The sequence below is a fragment of the Cannabis sativa genome, chromosome X (assembly GCF_029168945.1).
Source record: "Cannabis sativa cultivar Pink pepper isolate KNU-18-1 chromosome X, ASM2916894v1, whole genome shotgun sequence".
In the NCBI taxonomy this organism is placed as follows: Eukaryota; Viridiplantae; Streptophyta; class Magnoliopsida; order Rosales; family Cannabaceae; genus Cannabis; species Cannabis sativa.
Window position 1 is genome coordinate 15,385,561 of NC_083610.1, and position 14,284 is coordinate 15,399,844.

General features: G+C 31.3%; 1 protein-coding gene and 1 long non-coding RNA gene across 2 annotated transcripts; both read right to left on the reverse strand.

Annotated features, from left to right (window-relative positions):
• Nucleotides 1-4,853: 4,853 nt before the first annotated feature.
• On the reverse strand, nt 4,854-6,839 carry LOC115703845 (small ribosomal subunit protein eS24z). The gene is made up of 5 exons (XM_030631078.2): nt 6,564-6,839; nt 6,345-6,386; nt 5,563-5,733; nt 5,206-5,292; nt 4,854-5,016 (listed from the first exon to the last, which is right to left on the reverse strand). Exons 1-5 carry the CDS (start codon nt 6,633-6,635, stop codon nt 4,984-4,986), a joined length of 405 nt encoding a protein of 134 aa, XP_030486938.1. The 5' UTR covers nt 6,636-6,839; the 3' UTR covers nt 4,854-4,983.
• Nucleotides 6,840-12,456: 5,617 nt separating this feature from the next.
• On the reverse strand, nt 12,457-13,516 carry LOC115702398 (uncharacterized). The gene is made up of 2 exons (XR_004008864.2): nt 12,900-13,516; nt 12,457-12,791 (listed from the first exon to the last, which is right to left on the reverse strand). It is a non-coding gene; the product is annotated as an uncharacterized LOC115702398 (long non-coding RNA).
• Nucleotides 13,517-14,284: the final 768 nt, after the last annotated feature.

Consider the following 14,284-nt stretch of genomic DNA (forward strand, 5'->3'; position numbering starts at 1 on the left):
TGTCGTTATTTTGTGACAGATTATTTTAATAGAATGTCTAGTCATGTCTGGATTTTGAGTCTGTTATATCTGCACACTTGCGTACTGTTAAGTTGGTGTGAGTCTGTTATGACTTATCGTTAGGAGTTAGCCAGTGCCAGGTGGACTGTTCTGTTGGGTATAAATAGTCGGTTTCATTCTGTAAACAGATTATCCATTAAATCGATATTGTTAGTTAGTTCAGTTTTATCGTGGGTGTTAGTGTTGTATCTTGCCGTTCTTGTTGTTGTTTCTACAGGTCTGATTGTATAGCTTGAAGATGGTCATCAATGGCAGAACGATCAGAGCCTGACGTAGCTGAGTTCAGACTGAAGGGAGTTCAGTGTCAACTTCGTCATCAGATCTGAAGGGATTTCAGATTGAAGAAGTGTCGAAGACAAACTCAGTTGATGCACAAGGGATTGTGCACTTGCAATCAAGATTATTGATTGCTGTTGGTAATTCATTACTAATTGTTGTAAAGTTTGTATTAAATTCCTTAGAGTGAACTGGAAATTGTAATATGAAACTCTTGAGAATTAGTAGATGAGATTACCCTGGTTCGGGGAACCCAAGCACTAGTCGGTTGAGATGTGTTCTTAGTGCAGATGAAGCTTGTAAATCTTTGTGTGCTTTACTGCTTTACTCTTAATTCAAGTCTAAAATACATGTGTTGAAATCAATCTATTCAAAGATAATCAACTCGCTAATCTGAATCATGAAAATCAACAAGTAGTACTTTCAGTAATGTAATATGGAAGTTATGGATGAAGATCCGATGGTGGTTCGACACGGGCTCGATGCCTTGCTGTTGTTGAAATGAGCAAAGTTTTAAAGAGGTAGGTCCGATAGTAGCCCGATGCTACCATTTTTTCTTATTTTTTAATGTTAGGTACCATCGGACCACTATCAGACCTACGTCTCAAACTTTGCTCATTTCAACAACAGAAAGGCATTGTGCCTGCATCAAACCACCATCAGACCTTCATCCCTACCTCCAAATTACACTACTATCGTACCCCTCATTGGACCACTATCGTACCCAATCGTACCATATACAAAAAAATCACAGAAAACGCAAATTTCACCAAAACTCAATTTTTACCAAACAATAAACAAAAAATTCAAAGTAACCACAAATCGGGGTGAATGGATAATTTAGGGTTTAAATGGATAACATTAAAAAAAAACTAACCTTTGACGACGACATTGCAAGTCAATGGAGAAGCCTGAGGGTCCGCGGTGGTCGTTCGGTCCGTGAGTCATGTAGGTCATGCGGTTGCGGTGGTTGCAATGGTCGTGGAGATAAGAGACTGAGGTGGATGTTGGTTGTGGTCGATTCATTAAAGTTTGGGTGAGTGCAGAGCAAGAGAGGGAGGAAAGAAGGGGTGAAGAGAGAGGCGGTTGTTTGAAAATGGGAGGAGTATTTTGGGGTTTAAGGTAAAGTTGTACCTATTTTAACAACAATCTCAAGTGATTTTGTTAGGAAGTCATTTAATTATTTATATAGAAGTTCAGTTTATTAATATTTTATGATTTTTTAAAGTTTTCTTTATGAATTGGATATCCAATCACGAAAAATTAGATATTCGATTATAATTAAATTGGATTAGATGTTAAAAGTTAGAAATTAAATCAGTTATTGGATATCAATCTCAAAAAATAATTAAAAATCGTTCTAATCTAATTACATTTATATATATTAAAAAATTAACTATTTATATTTATTTATTTATATAATTATAAATATTAAAAATATATATTAATTATACTTTTAGTGTATTTTTTTGTTGAATTTGTAACACTTGATTATTTTGTGTATTTATTTTATTTTATTACTTGCTAATGTTATTGTTTTAGTTATTTTAATCTTTAAGTTTCATTACACTAATCACGTTAGTATTTTTAGGGAGTATTAAACTTAAATAAATGTTGATGTTTTGATTTTACGTATTTTTCTTAATTTTTTTATTAAAAAAATTAGGTGTGTATTTGGATACCCAATTAAAAAACCGATCCAATCCAATTAGTAATTAGATTGAATTTTGAGGTTGTTGACACTAAAAAGTAGCCAATATCAGTTCGTTAGATTGGCGAGATGATTAATAAGTTTAAGTATATAGTTTAGAGAGACACAAAATTTATAATAGTTCACTCTCCATATCGCAATAGTAATGGAACTACGTCTATTTCGACTTTTTATTTATCACGAGAATTACAGAAAAATACTAATAAGCTCTAGTTTAAGTCTCATAAGCTTCAATTTTTAGAGAGAAGCTTCAATTCTAAACTTCCAGTGAAATTGTCCACCTCCCAATGACAATAGTACCCTGCTGCCTCAACTAACTGCCAATCAATATAAACAAGTTCTCAAACCTTCTTGCTACACAAACATCTAGTATGACTTTCATGGATCCTAGTTCCTCTACCGGTATCTCATGTACAATTCTGTCCCATACCTCTAATATTACCTCAAAATAATTCTTGGATAGTAGACTAGGCACATTTGTTCTAACATGAATTTATTCCAAAGTATTCATCTTATATCTCTAATAAAATTGATCCTCCCTATCAATAATCATTTAATGGTCCACAAAAGTGGCAATGTCAAGTTTATAGATCTTCTCATCATCATTGATGTTCTTTATGCACTTAGTTTCAATATAATATCATCTCTATTAGCAGTTTAACAGATAGAAATACTCTTGTCATGAATTTTTTTGCTAATAAATTTTATATACAGAAAATACATAATGAGAAAATGATTAGCAAAAGTGAATCCAGAAATAAACTCTATATTTTGGACCTTGCACCAATTTCGACCAAAGTCTTTTCCATTTATAATGAGACTTGGCACACTAGATTAAGACATTTATCTCACAAATGTTTGAATTTACTTAAAGATACTCTTCATTGTAAAATGAAAAATTTACATCATATTGAACCATGTTATGTTTGCTCTCTTGCAAAACAAAAAAAGCTTCATTTTCTAAATAATGTAATAATAGTTTTGCTGCTAATTGTTTTGAAGTTATACATTGTGATATTTGGGCTCCCTATCATGTACCTTTACACTCTAATCATAGATACTTCTTCAATTTGGTTGATGAACACTCAAGATTCATTTGAATTTATCTTCTTAAACAAAAATTCGATGTTATATCTATCATACTAGAGTTTCTTTCTTACATACAAACTCAATTCAATTGTCTTTTTAAATGTTTCAGGTCTAATAATGCACCTAAACTTGTTTTTAAGGATTTGTTTTCTAAACATGGCATTCTACATGAATTTACTTGCATTGAAATACCTGAATAAAATGTTGTTGTCGAGAGAAAACATCAGCACTTGCTCAATGTTGCAAGGATTCTTTATTTTCAATCCAAGGTTCCAATTAAATTCTGGACTGAATGTCTTATGACTGCAGTTTTTCTAATTAATCGAACACCTACATCTAATCTAAACAACAAAACTCCTCATGAGATTCTACTCGATAAAGCTCCTGACTATACCAACCTGAGATGTTTTGGGTGCCTTGTGTTTGCATCTACACTTACTACTCACAAAACGAAGTTCGAGCCACGTGCAAGGACTTGTATTTTCATGGGTTACCCAAGAGGAGTAAAAAGTTATAGGTTGTATGATCTAAATACTAAACAATTTTTCATATCTCGCAATGTCGTTTTTCATGAAAATATTTTTTCTTTTTATAAACTCAATACTGCTCACACTAATGTTGATCCTTTTTCTTCACTTGTTTTATCAAATTCTCACATTACCAATACTCAAATAGATGATTATCCTGCACAACATACTATTATTACTTTTTCTAACCCTCCTCTGCAGGATTACACAACAAAAACCGCAAACACAGATGACCAATCTTCGACACAACAAGACAATCTATTCCAATTTCCAACATCATCACCTCCTGTGATCCCAAGAAGAACAAGTCGAGTAACCAAACCTTCGAATTATCTGAAAGACTTCGAGGGTTATTCATTATTGATTTCTATATAAACCATGTAATTCTTCATTGTACATTATCCAATTCAATCAATAATATATTCACAAGTTTTCTGCTTCTATTACTTGCACGATATTAATTATAGTTTAAATTTAATTATAATACTTTTATTTTTTTTAAAATATCATACACCTTTTCAGTTTTTTTTTTTTTGTAAATAATAAAAATATTTGTTTTTAGTAATTGCAATAAATAATAATAAGTTTTTAAGAAAACTTATTTTATTTTATTTTATTATTTTAGAAAAACAATAAAAGAAAGATAGTTTTGTTTGTAGATGTGGATTAAGTAAAAAATAATAATATAAACATATTTTTAAATACATGAATGAGTTTAAATTTGAATTGCAATATTTTTTAGAATAACAACACTTTCTATTAAATAGTACATTTAATATAACATAAATAAATTAGTCTAAATAATAAGCTTGTTTTTTTTTAAATCTTTTCTTCTATTAAGGTGCCTAGCAAGTATAAGAACTAAAATTCACCCTAAATTTAGTTTAAAATGTTCTTGTTTTTCCTAGTTCAAATAATAACCTTTTTTTTTCTTTCCTTCTATTAAGGTGCCTAGCAAGCACAAAGACTTAAATTCACCCTTGCTTAAGCCAAGGTTTGCCACTTGAATAAAATTTGTAGCTGTAGCTTTCGGTTTCAAAATTTATGGAAATGTGGAAAACATATCTCAAGACAAGATTTTCTGATCTTTCTTTTCATCATGAATAACTTAAAAATCAAAATTCAATCTGTCTCCATGTAACATCATAATTAGCAGTTTTCCTGATAAAAAGTAACTAGCAACACGAACCGAAAATAAAAGTTCTCAAAGTTGAATTTCCCAAAACTTTTGTCCAAGTTTAACAAGCAAACGTAAGATGAAAAAAACAATGTAATGAAGAAAAAATCTGCAAAACATGGAGCCAAAATTTATGCAGAACCTCACTTCTTCTTAGCTGCATCACCTGCCTTGGTCTGAGCGAGAAACAATCGAAAAAGAAAGCCAATGAGCATACACAGCAATGGCCGTAAAATATGGAAGATACCAACATTAGTAGTGAAACTATATATTTACAGCTGGAAAAGAAACAGCACTACAAATCATATAATATAGTATTCAAAGTGTGATGCAAACAAGTACAAAAAGACAACAAAATGTCATACCTTCTTTACTCCGCGGATTTTCTTAGCTCTGTTCTTTCTTTCCTTCATCTGTTTCCTCGACCTTTCAACCTTAGTATCTAGTCCGTTCTGCAAAGTTTTCAAAAGAGAGTGAAATTTAGAGAAAACAAGTCTAGGAAATATGCAGAGAAATTCCTTCAAAATCAGTGGTTTCCCCATTTCACTGTACTACATCAAGTGCTGTTGGAGTCTAGTTGAATGTATAACATAAACGTAAACTTGCAGGTATTAAAGAAAACCTTTCTGAAAATAGTTGAAATCTATTTATCTATCATCATAACTATACAACAATGCATAACTATACATAAAAATAATACCAAGTGAGCAGATTAATCTTACCCTGACAAGCCTATACTTTGGCTCATACTTTTTTGCATTTTCCACAGAATCGTATATCAATCCAAAACCGGTTGATTTACCCCCTCCAAAATGTGTGCGGAACTTAAAAACAAAGATTGCATTTGGATCCTTCACCTCATACATCCTTGCAAGCTTCTCCTTCAACTCTACCTTCATTATGATAAAAAATCAACAAGGGGAAAGGAACAACGATCAAAGAGCAAATAAAATAAAAATCAGATTTGCTGCACAAACACCATTACATGTACAATTGTCATTAATAAATATGAAGCTAGATGTACATTTAGTCAATTCTTTTATTATTATTTTAATGCACCTGTGATAGTAGATATCAATAGAAGAATAACAAATAATTAGAAGAAATTATTTAACTCTGCAGAAGGGCAAAACCCCAACCTTTATTATTTTGAAGTTCTAAAGTTCTAAACACACTGAGAAGCCAAATTTACTTCACAAGTATTAGCTTTCCTACATACATGATTAATACATTATAAAATGGATAAAGCTAAAATCCTTCTCCAATCATTAACAGCTATTTAATGTAGAAAGAATCAGATTTAAAAAGAGAAACAAAACAATCACACTCAATCCAAAGCTTGTGCTAAACATTCAGTTAAGCTATAGTTACAGCTTTTACGAAATCAAGACATTCATCTCAGTTGTAAGCTATGCACAGTAAAGATTAAGATCTTCATAGAGTGATTAACATCCTTAATCCGAATCAAAGACCACCGAAAAAGACCAAAAAAAAAAAATCAAACCTTAGAAACATTAGCTCTCCCTGGATGTAGAACATCAATGACCTGCATCAAAACCACTTAACCATCAGTTATTTTCTCACTGAACCCAGTTGAATATCAATTTTAATAAATCTATAATCGCAGGAAAAATTGATACAGAGTTTCTTTTTGGTTTCTAAATTTTCTCATTAACCACACACAATAATTAAGAACACGCTAGAGTTGTTGTTAGAAACTCACGAATTGCTTTCTAGATAGAAGACGATTTGTCATGAATTTCCTAGTACGGATGGTTACCGCCTTGTCTGCCATGGCTATCTCTGTGTGGCTCTATTCACCTCTTCTCTGCTGGTAGCCGTGATTTTGTGAAAAGGACGATCAAAGATTCAGAAGGGTTTTAGGGTTTGATAGCTGGGCTCAAATAAAGAGATAAATAGAGCCCAATTCAAGTCTTCCTCTCTCTTTCAAAAAAAAAAAATAGTGTCTATCTCGTTTTGCTAAAAAAATAATAATAATACTAATAAAATATTGGATTATATTTGGGAAACTTACAAAAATATTGGAATTTGGGTTAACTTTTACAAAAATACTGTCACACGGAAATCTTTACAAAAATACTGTGTTTTTATAAAACACTAGTAAAATACAAAGCAGAACAGCTCAAAACAACAGTAGAACACCAGTAAAACACACACAGTATACTGCAGTATAAAACTTATAAAAAAACACAGTAAAAAAGTAAAAAATACCGCCTGGCAGTATTTTTGTAAAAAAATGACAAAAGTTAGTATACCATGTAATTACACACAAAAAGTAATATAAACCCCATTTCAATAATAATAGTAATAATAATAATAATAATAATAATAATAATAATAATAATAATAATAATAATAATAATAATAATAATAATAATAATAATAATAATAATAATAATAATAATATAAAAAATAATTAGTATTTTTATCTTCTGAACTTTCGACATTATTTGAATTTGTTCCTTAAAATATACGGCTTGTTAAAAATTCTTCATAATCTATAACAGTTACATAATTATGCTCTTTGTGTTAAGTTTCGTTTCTTTTACCGTTAAAAATTAGTATTTTTACCTTTTGAACTTTGACCAATACATAATTTTGCTCCATTTTATTAAATAAAAATTAATTTTAAAAATTATAATATTTTATTTTTTAAAGTAATTATAATATTCTATTAATTTAGAAAAAAATAATAAAAATTATTAAAAATTAGATAAAAATATTAATTTTACTTAAAAAAATATTTTCAAATTTTATTTTATTTATCAACACATAACTTAAAAAATCAAACCAAAATTATTGAGAATCTAATAAATAATTTAAATAAACTAAGATTTTTTTGAAGAAAAATTAAACTTATTTATATTTATAAACTCATATCTTAACAAATAAAGAAATAATTAAAAAATCAATAAATATATAAAATTATTTTGAAAAAAAAAAGTTATAAATTAAACTAAAAAAATGCTATGTTTACTTAAGCAAATATTTTTTGATAAAAACAAAATATTCAAGTTTGTTCCTGTAAAATTTAGTTTTTATAAATTGATTTTTAATATATTTTTTTAATATCTAAATGAATTTTTTAATAAAAAATAAATAATTTTTTATATTGCTTAATTAGTTTTAAAATTTTAATTTATTTTTTTTTTAATTTTTTTAATCATTCAAAATGATTTTTCTTAAGATCTAAATTAATTTTTTAAGATTTACTGAAGAAAAAAAATGTTGAATCTTTCTCATTTTTATTTTAAGGGAGTACAATTTGATAGTTGTCAAAGTTTAGGGGGTAAAATTGATAATTGACAAAGACACGTCATCATTTAAACAGAATAATAGGACGGAACCTAACAGAAGGACTAAATTTCTATAAATATAAAAGTTCAGGGAGATTCTTAACAATATTTTAAGGGTCAAAATTAATATTGTCAAAAATTTAGGAGGTAAAATTGTTAATTATTCTAATATAAACCACCATTTCAACAAAAAAAAAAATAGTTAGCCAAAAATAAATAATTAGCAACAAAATCCTTTTTATTTTAATATTTATACACTTTTCTATTTTTGTTGTGGCGAAATTTTCTTAATAAGTTTACTTTTCTTTACTAATTTAAGGTGTTCAATAATTTTTTTTTTACGGCTAAACCCTCTTAACTATCATTCCACTTGCGCTTTATCTTCTAAGCTTAAATTTTGGTGATAAAATCCTCTAAACTATTGAACTGTTAGCAAATTTAAGGTGTCATCTATTTTTTTAGAGTTAACTGCTAACATAGACTACTTATGTGTACACTCTTGTACATGTAGCATATTTACATTGGTACATCTAATATTATTATTTCAATTATAAAAAATTATGTCAAAATTTATAATATTTTATTTTTTATTTTTATAATTTTAAAATAAATTTTGAAATAATAATATTAGGTGTATAATATAAATGTGTCACTTGTATAAGAGTGTACACATAGGTAGTCCATGGTGGCAATTAACCAGATGACACTTTAAATTTGCTAACAATTCAATAGTTTGGAAGGTTTTACTACCAAAGTTTAAGCATGGAAGATTAACTGCAAGTGAAACAATATTTGAGAGGGTTTAGCCGCCAAGAACTCACTGTTAAATACAAACTGAATAACTTGTATATCTGTGTATACATGATAGAAGAAACTTGAATTGTTATTGTCTTGGGCGTTTCCACCCGTTCTCGGGCCTTGCTGGTTAAAGATTGGCCTTTAGGTGACTCACTCCTGGATGTCCCAGGACAAGAATTTACCTTGTTGGCCGCCAGAGGTGCACTTCTAGGGTGTTGGTCTGCTATGGGTTGGACAATTAGGGGTGTTGTTGTTCCAAAGACTCCTGGGCGGCCCCTCATGCCAATGGTTGCTAGAGTCTAGCTATTGTCACCGTCAGATCTTTGTGGTAAGGCTTGTCATACTTTAGGTTGGGGAGGTTTGTCCTAGTTCCAGAGGAACTTGGTTGGACAATTTGTCTATAGACCCTCCCTGATCTGTCGATTAGTCTCCCTTGAAGAGGATCTCTAATGAGATCCTAACCTCTTCTAGCAGTTCTTTCATTGAATAGCCTTATTAAGTTTCTAGCATCTCTATTATGGTAGTGTAATTCTGCCTGGTGAGATTGGACGATGTACTCTTGGTCATCCATCTATCTAAAAAATTTACGTCTCTATTGTTGAGTGCATCGCAGCCAACAATGCATGGTTCTTTAGTTTGGCTGACTTGACTGACAACCTCTTTAAGTCTGGCCAACTCGAGATCTTCTCCCAAGTCTACATGGGGCTTGCCCAAGGTTGGCTCACAAATTCTTGGCCTTATCTCTCCAGCATAATACTGGGGACCAAATTCATCTATGGTGCTTGGGTGTTGCTCCATATTGGTCATTCCTTCAGTGTCAGGCGCCAATGGAGAATCCTCCTTGGGTGGAAGAGGTTGGCCATTGAGATCAACTGGATTGGTGGTGTTGACCTGGCCATTTGTGGTGGCCAGGTTCGTGGTGCCTGCTAGAACGGCAGGGTTGGCCACATCTATTGGGTTTGTGGAGATTCTAGTTGTGACTGGAACACAAACATCAAGATCTGCAGTCATAGGGTCTTGAAGAAGACCCGATGAGACAGAAGTTGTAGCCATAATTCTCCTTGTGTTAGCCATGGTGTTTGATCAGATAAATTGATAACTCGCTCTCAATGAAAGTACCAAACTATTGACCTCATAATTTGGCCAACCGACAAAAGAGTCGTATTTAATGCTAATGCTTACCATGTGTTACACAATAAGAATAAAAAAGTAAATAGACATAGGATTTTATAGAGGTTCTCTTCCCTTTGTTGACAGGTAATGACCTACTCTCCTTTTGGTTGTATTGATATTGAGAGATAATACTACTCATATCACTATATTGATGGGATCTGAAGTAGCTCTCTTAAGATTACAATGTATGAATCAGTAGGCAGATCTCTAATGAAAGAGAGATAGAGACTTAGAGGCGTGTGAGAGAGAGGAATAGAGCCCTTGGGGCATGTAGTAGAGAGAAAAGAGAGGATTAGGGTTTTCAGACTTAGAGTTAGAGTTAATGAATTAGGGTTTTAAAGATAGGCTAATGCTCTTTAGATAGTAGAGTTTACATGCACAATATCCTTAGGAATAGGTAAAATAAAGCTATTATTTACATGTTTAATTATAAATACAAATGACTAAATTGCCCCTTAAAATAGATATTTTCCCTCTATTTTCGTGGGTTGTTAAGGCTTGGTCTGTTGCTTGACTTGCTGTCCACGGATGAGGGTTGTGTATCAATATCCTACCAGGCAAAAGCTGGCTGGCCATGCACCTACAAGATGTAGGCTGGCTGGCCATATAATGTCTACAGGTTGAGGTCTAGTCAACCATGCTCCTGCCAGGGTCTGGCCGGTCATGTGCCTGCCAGGGTTTTCCAGCCAGCTTTGTCCAGAGTTGGCTAGGTCTTTACATGCGGTTGCCAGCCTTAGTAGGTGATGGCCAGTCTTGTTGATGGCTAGCCTCTATTGATGGAGGTCAACCTTTTGTGGAGGCCAACCTTTAGAGGTGGAGGCCAGCCTTTGTAGGTGGAGGCCAACTTTTAGAGGTAAAGGCCAGCCTTTATAGGTGGAGGCCAGCCTTTGTAGGTGTGGAGGCCAACCTTTATACATCTTTTCCTAGCAGAGGTCAGACTTCCTTGGTCGAACGGACCCTGTCTTGGTCTGAAAGTCACCTTTTGGTCTGCCAGCTTGTGCTTAAACCCTAGCTGGCCATACAAGCTCATCTTGGCCAGCCAGACATGGTGGTATAGCTCCTTGACGACTCGCTCAACTTCTTTCGTTTGCTGCTTAACATTTTTGCCATATCTTGTAAAGAGATTTTGTCTTGCTATTGGCAAGGCTGTATTCTACATTTACTTTGTCTTAGCTTACGTGGACATGTCACGTCTTGTGGACAAAATCTAGGATAACATATATTATTCAATAGAATAACAAGTATATATATACAAAACTAGAGAAACTAAAAAAAAACTAAGAAATAAATAAGAAATCAAGTAATTATACCTATTCATAATTTTTACAACTAATATACAACTGATATATATTCTAACAAAATATTTATTTCTCAAATGAAAAAAAAAATGATTTATGATGATAATGATATAATTGTAACTAGACTTAATCATAATTTAAAAAATTACACATGTCACTCAATTAAAAAAAAAGTACAAAAGAGAATACAAAAGAGAGTCTCCTTAACACTTCTCACTAAATTATGCATGTATGAATAATCTCTCGCTTAAATGTAATTGTGGCATTAACATTGTCAATAAGAAATACTAAAAAACACCAATAGTGTTTAACACCCTCCAAAATATCATATCATTATTGATGCAATTAAGTATTGAATCACATATAATTGAAGAGCATTGCTATTAGGCACCAGTGGTGCCTAGCACCTTCTCGACATGTCGCGTTGCGATTGGCTAGCGATACTCCCTAAAAGCTATTATATTAAATTATATGGGACCCGATACTTAGTTGGACCAATAGCGATATTGACACGTAAGAGGGTGTTAGGCACCACTGGTGCCCTTTAGCATTTCTCATAATTGAATGTAATAACTTTTATGAAATATCATTAACCAATTATAAGGCGTTACCTTTAAGTAATGTTTAGTACCACTACTGGTGTCTAATATCATTACTCTTGTCATAATGTCATTTAATTTTTTGGGGAAACAATGTCATTTATTTTTTCAGTGCCACCGAACCAAGAGAATTGAATAAATGGTTGAAGCATTGTATGCCAACAGCCAAGTCTTTAAGCTCATCAAAAAAAAAAAAAAGGCCAAGTCTTTAATAAAATCCCTGTTTTTGGTAAAGCCAAAGGCAGAGGACCACATACAGAAAGAAACAAGCTAGACAGACATAATGGGGGTATGGTTTCGGTGTGGTAAGGTGTACATTTCTATAGTATGAAATCTCAACCTCTATTTCTTTCTTAAGAAAAGAAACCGACCATTCCAATCTAAAGCAATTCTGGCAAAAATAAAAATCTAAAGTGAAGCTATATGTATTTGAGTAATAAGCAAGTTCCAAATATTCAGCTATAAGAAACCCAAATAATATACAATTTTTCCACACAAAACAGGAAAATCAACAAGGATAATTATTTACGTTATACACATATATGTGTATGTATAATGTAATGAAAATCATGTACACAAGATCGAGATTGAATCATCATCTCTTCTGCCATTTTAGGCTGTTATTATTTTTACAATGCAGGAGAGACTCTTCCATTCTGATGCAAAGAAGCTGAGCCAGCTGATTCAACCAATATTGACCATAGAACTTGCACATCTTCACAAGGACATGATTTTACATCTTTGTATAATATATATATCCCTCTACCTGAAATTAAGTTGAGAAAAATCTATTAAGAAAGAAAAGAAAAGATAGAAAGAAATAGATGAACATATAACATGATCATGATCTAGCAAAAAATTAAGATTTACATACGTTTTCTATGCTGTGAGTGTAGACGATCCCAAAGCTTCTTCAATGGGGAGACGAGTGAGTGAAGCCACCCCATTATGAAATTAGCTCTAGTACTTCATGGTAGGTGAAAGGTTGGAAGGAAAACAGAGTAGTTTTTATATTAAACACCTTGAGAGAGAGCTTTGCTTGCATAAAGAGTAACTTGTATGGTACTATTTTCAATTTTCTTTTTCTCTTTTTTTGACACAATATTCTTTATCTGCCAATCATACTAGAAATACATAACTGTGTTGGTATTATGTCTTTGTCACGTACTTTTTTCCCCCTTATGAAACGAGTAAGCCCAAAAAATTGCCATACAAAAATGGCCTTTATTATCATTATAATATAATGTTGTAAGTGCTATACTCTATAGATCTTTAATTGATACATAACTATTAACTACTCTCTACTATTGTAGTAGTGGGGTTTTTGAAGCATTGTTTTGGGGTTTTTGTATAAAATCATGAAAGTTTTCTTTCATTTTAGATAAGACAGCAGTCCCACAAGCGCATTGGATACAAAAGAGGACACAGCAGCATCACAAATCTTTCTCATGAAGATTATTCCAATTTTTAGATGTATTAACAAGTTTTAACAAACTTTGTCAAAAAATAACAAGTTTTGGCAAACGATAAACCACTATTATAAGATAAGATTATTGTAGAATATGAATATTAACTTGACTAGACTAGAAGATACATCTCTTATCAGGGTACCTAACCCATTAATTTGTTTTTACAGCATTGGGTTTGGTAGCCCCACTTATTAATATAAACCCATGTACATAATACAAGTGGTCTAATCTGAATGGAGAATTTTGTGTAACATAAAAAAAAAGGTAAGGTATAATAATAATAATATATCTATCTATTCTATATAAAGTGTGCCTATATAACCGAATTCTTGGTTTATGAGAAATTCGTGGGAGACTTTTTATTTATATTAAAAATAAAATGATTTATTATTAAAAATAAAATAGTTTATGAAAAATTCATGGGTCACTTTTTATTTATATTAAAAATAAAATAATTTATTATTAAAAATAAAATAGTTTATGAGAAATTCATGGGTCACTTTTTATTTATATATAATAAAATAAATAAAATAAATCCCATTAAATCTTAAAAAAAATACGATTGAGTTTTTGTTGTTGTACATTTATGATTTTTCTCTTCTTCTTCTCTTCTTCTCTTCTAGAATTACCATTTTCCTATAAAAACACTCACTAAAAGAAAAAGTTATATTTTAACACATACAGTATAACTAAGAAGTCATAAAATTTATAATTTTGTCTTCTGTTAAATAAAAATAATAGCAACTTGAAGCATTATTATAATTATGCTGCTTTGTACATGCTGCGACAA

Bases quoted from the DNA above. Each gene is read 5' to 3' on its own strand.
- LOC115703845 (XM_030631078.2), bottom strand. From the start codon at position 6,635: ATGGCAGACAAGGCGGTAACCATCCGTACTAGGAAATTCATGACAAAT. The intron at 5,293-5,562 runs GTAAGATTAATC...AAAACTTTGCAG, and splicing joins CAAAGTATAGGCTTGTCAGG to AACGGACTAGATACTAAGGT. The intron at 5,017-5,205 runs GTATGACATTTT...TTTCTCGCTCAG, and splicing joins AAATCCGCGGAGTAAAGAAG to ACCAAGGCAGGTGATGCAGC.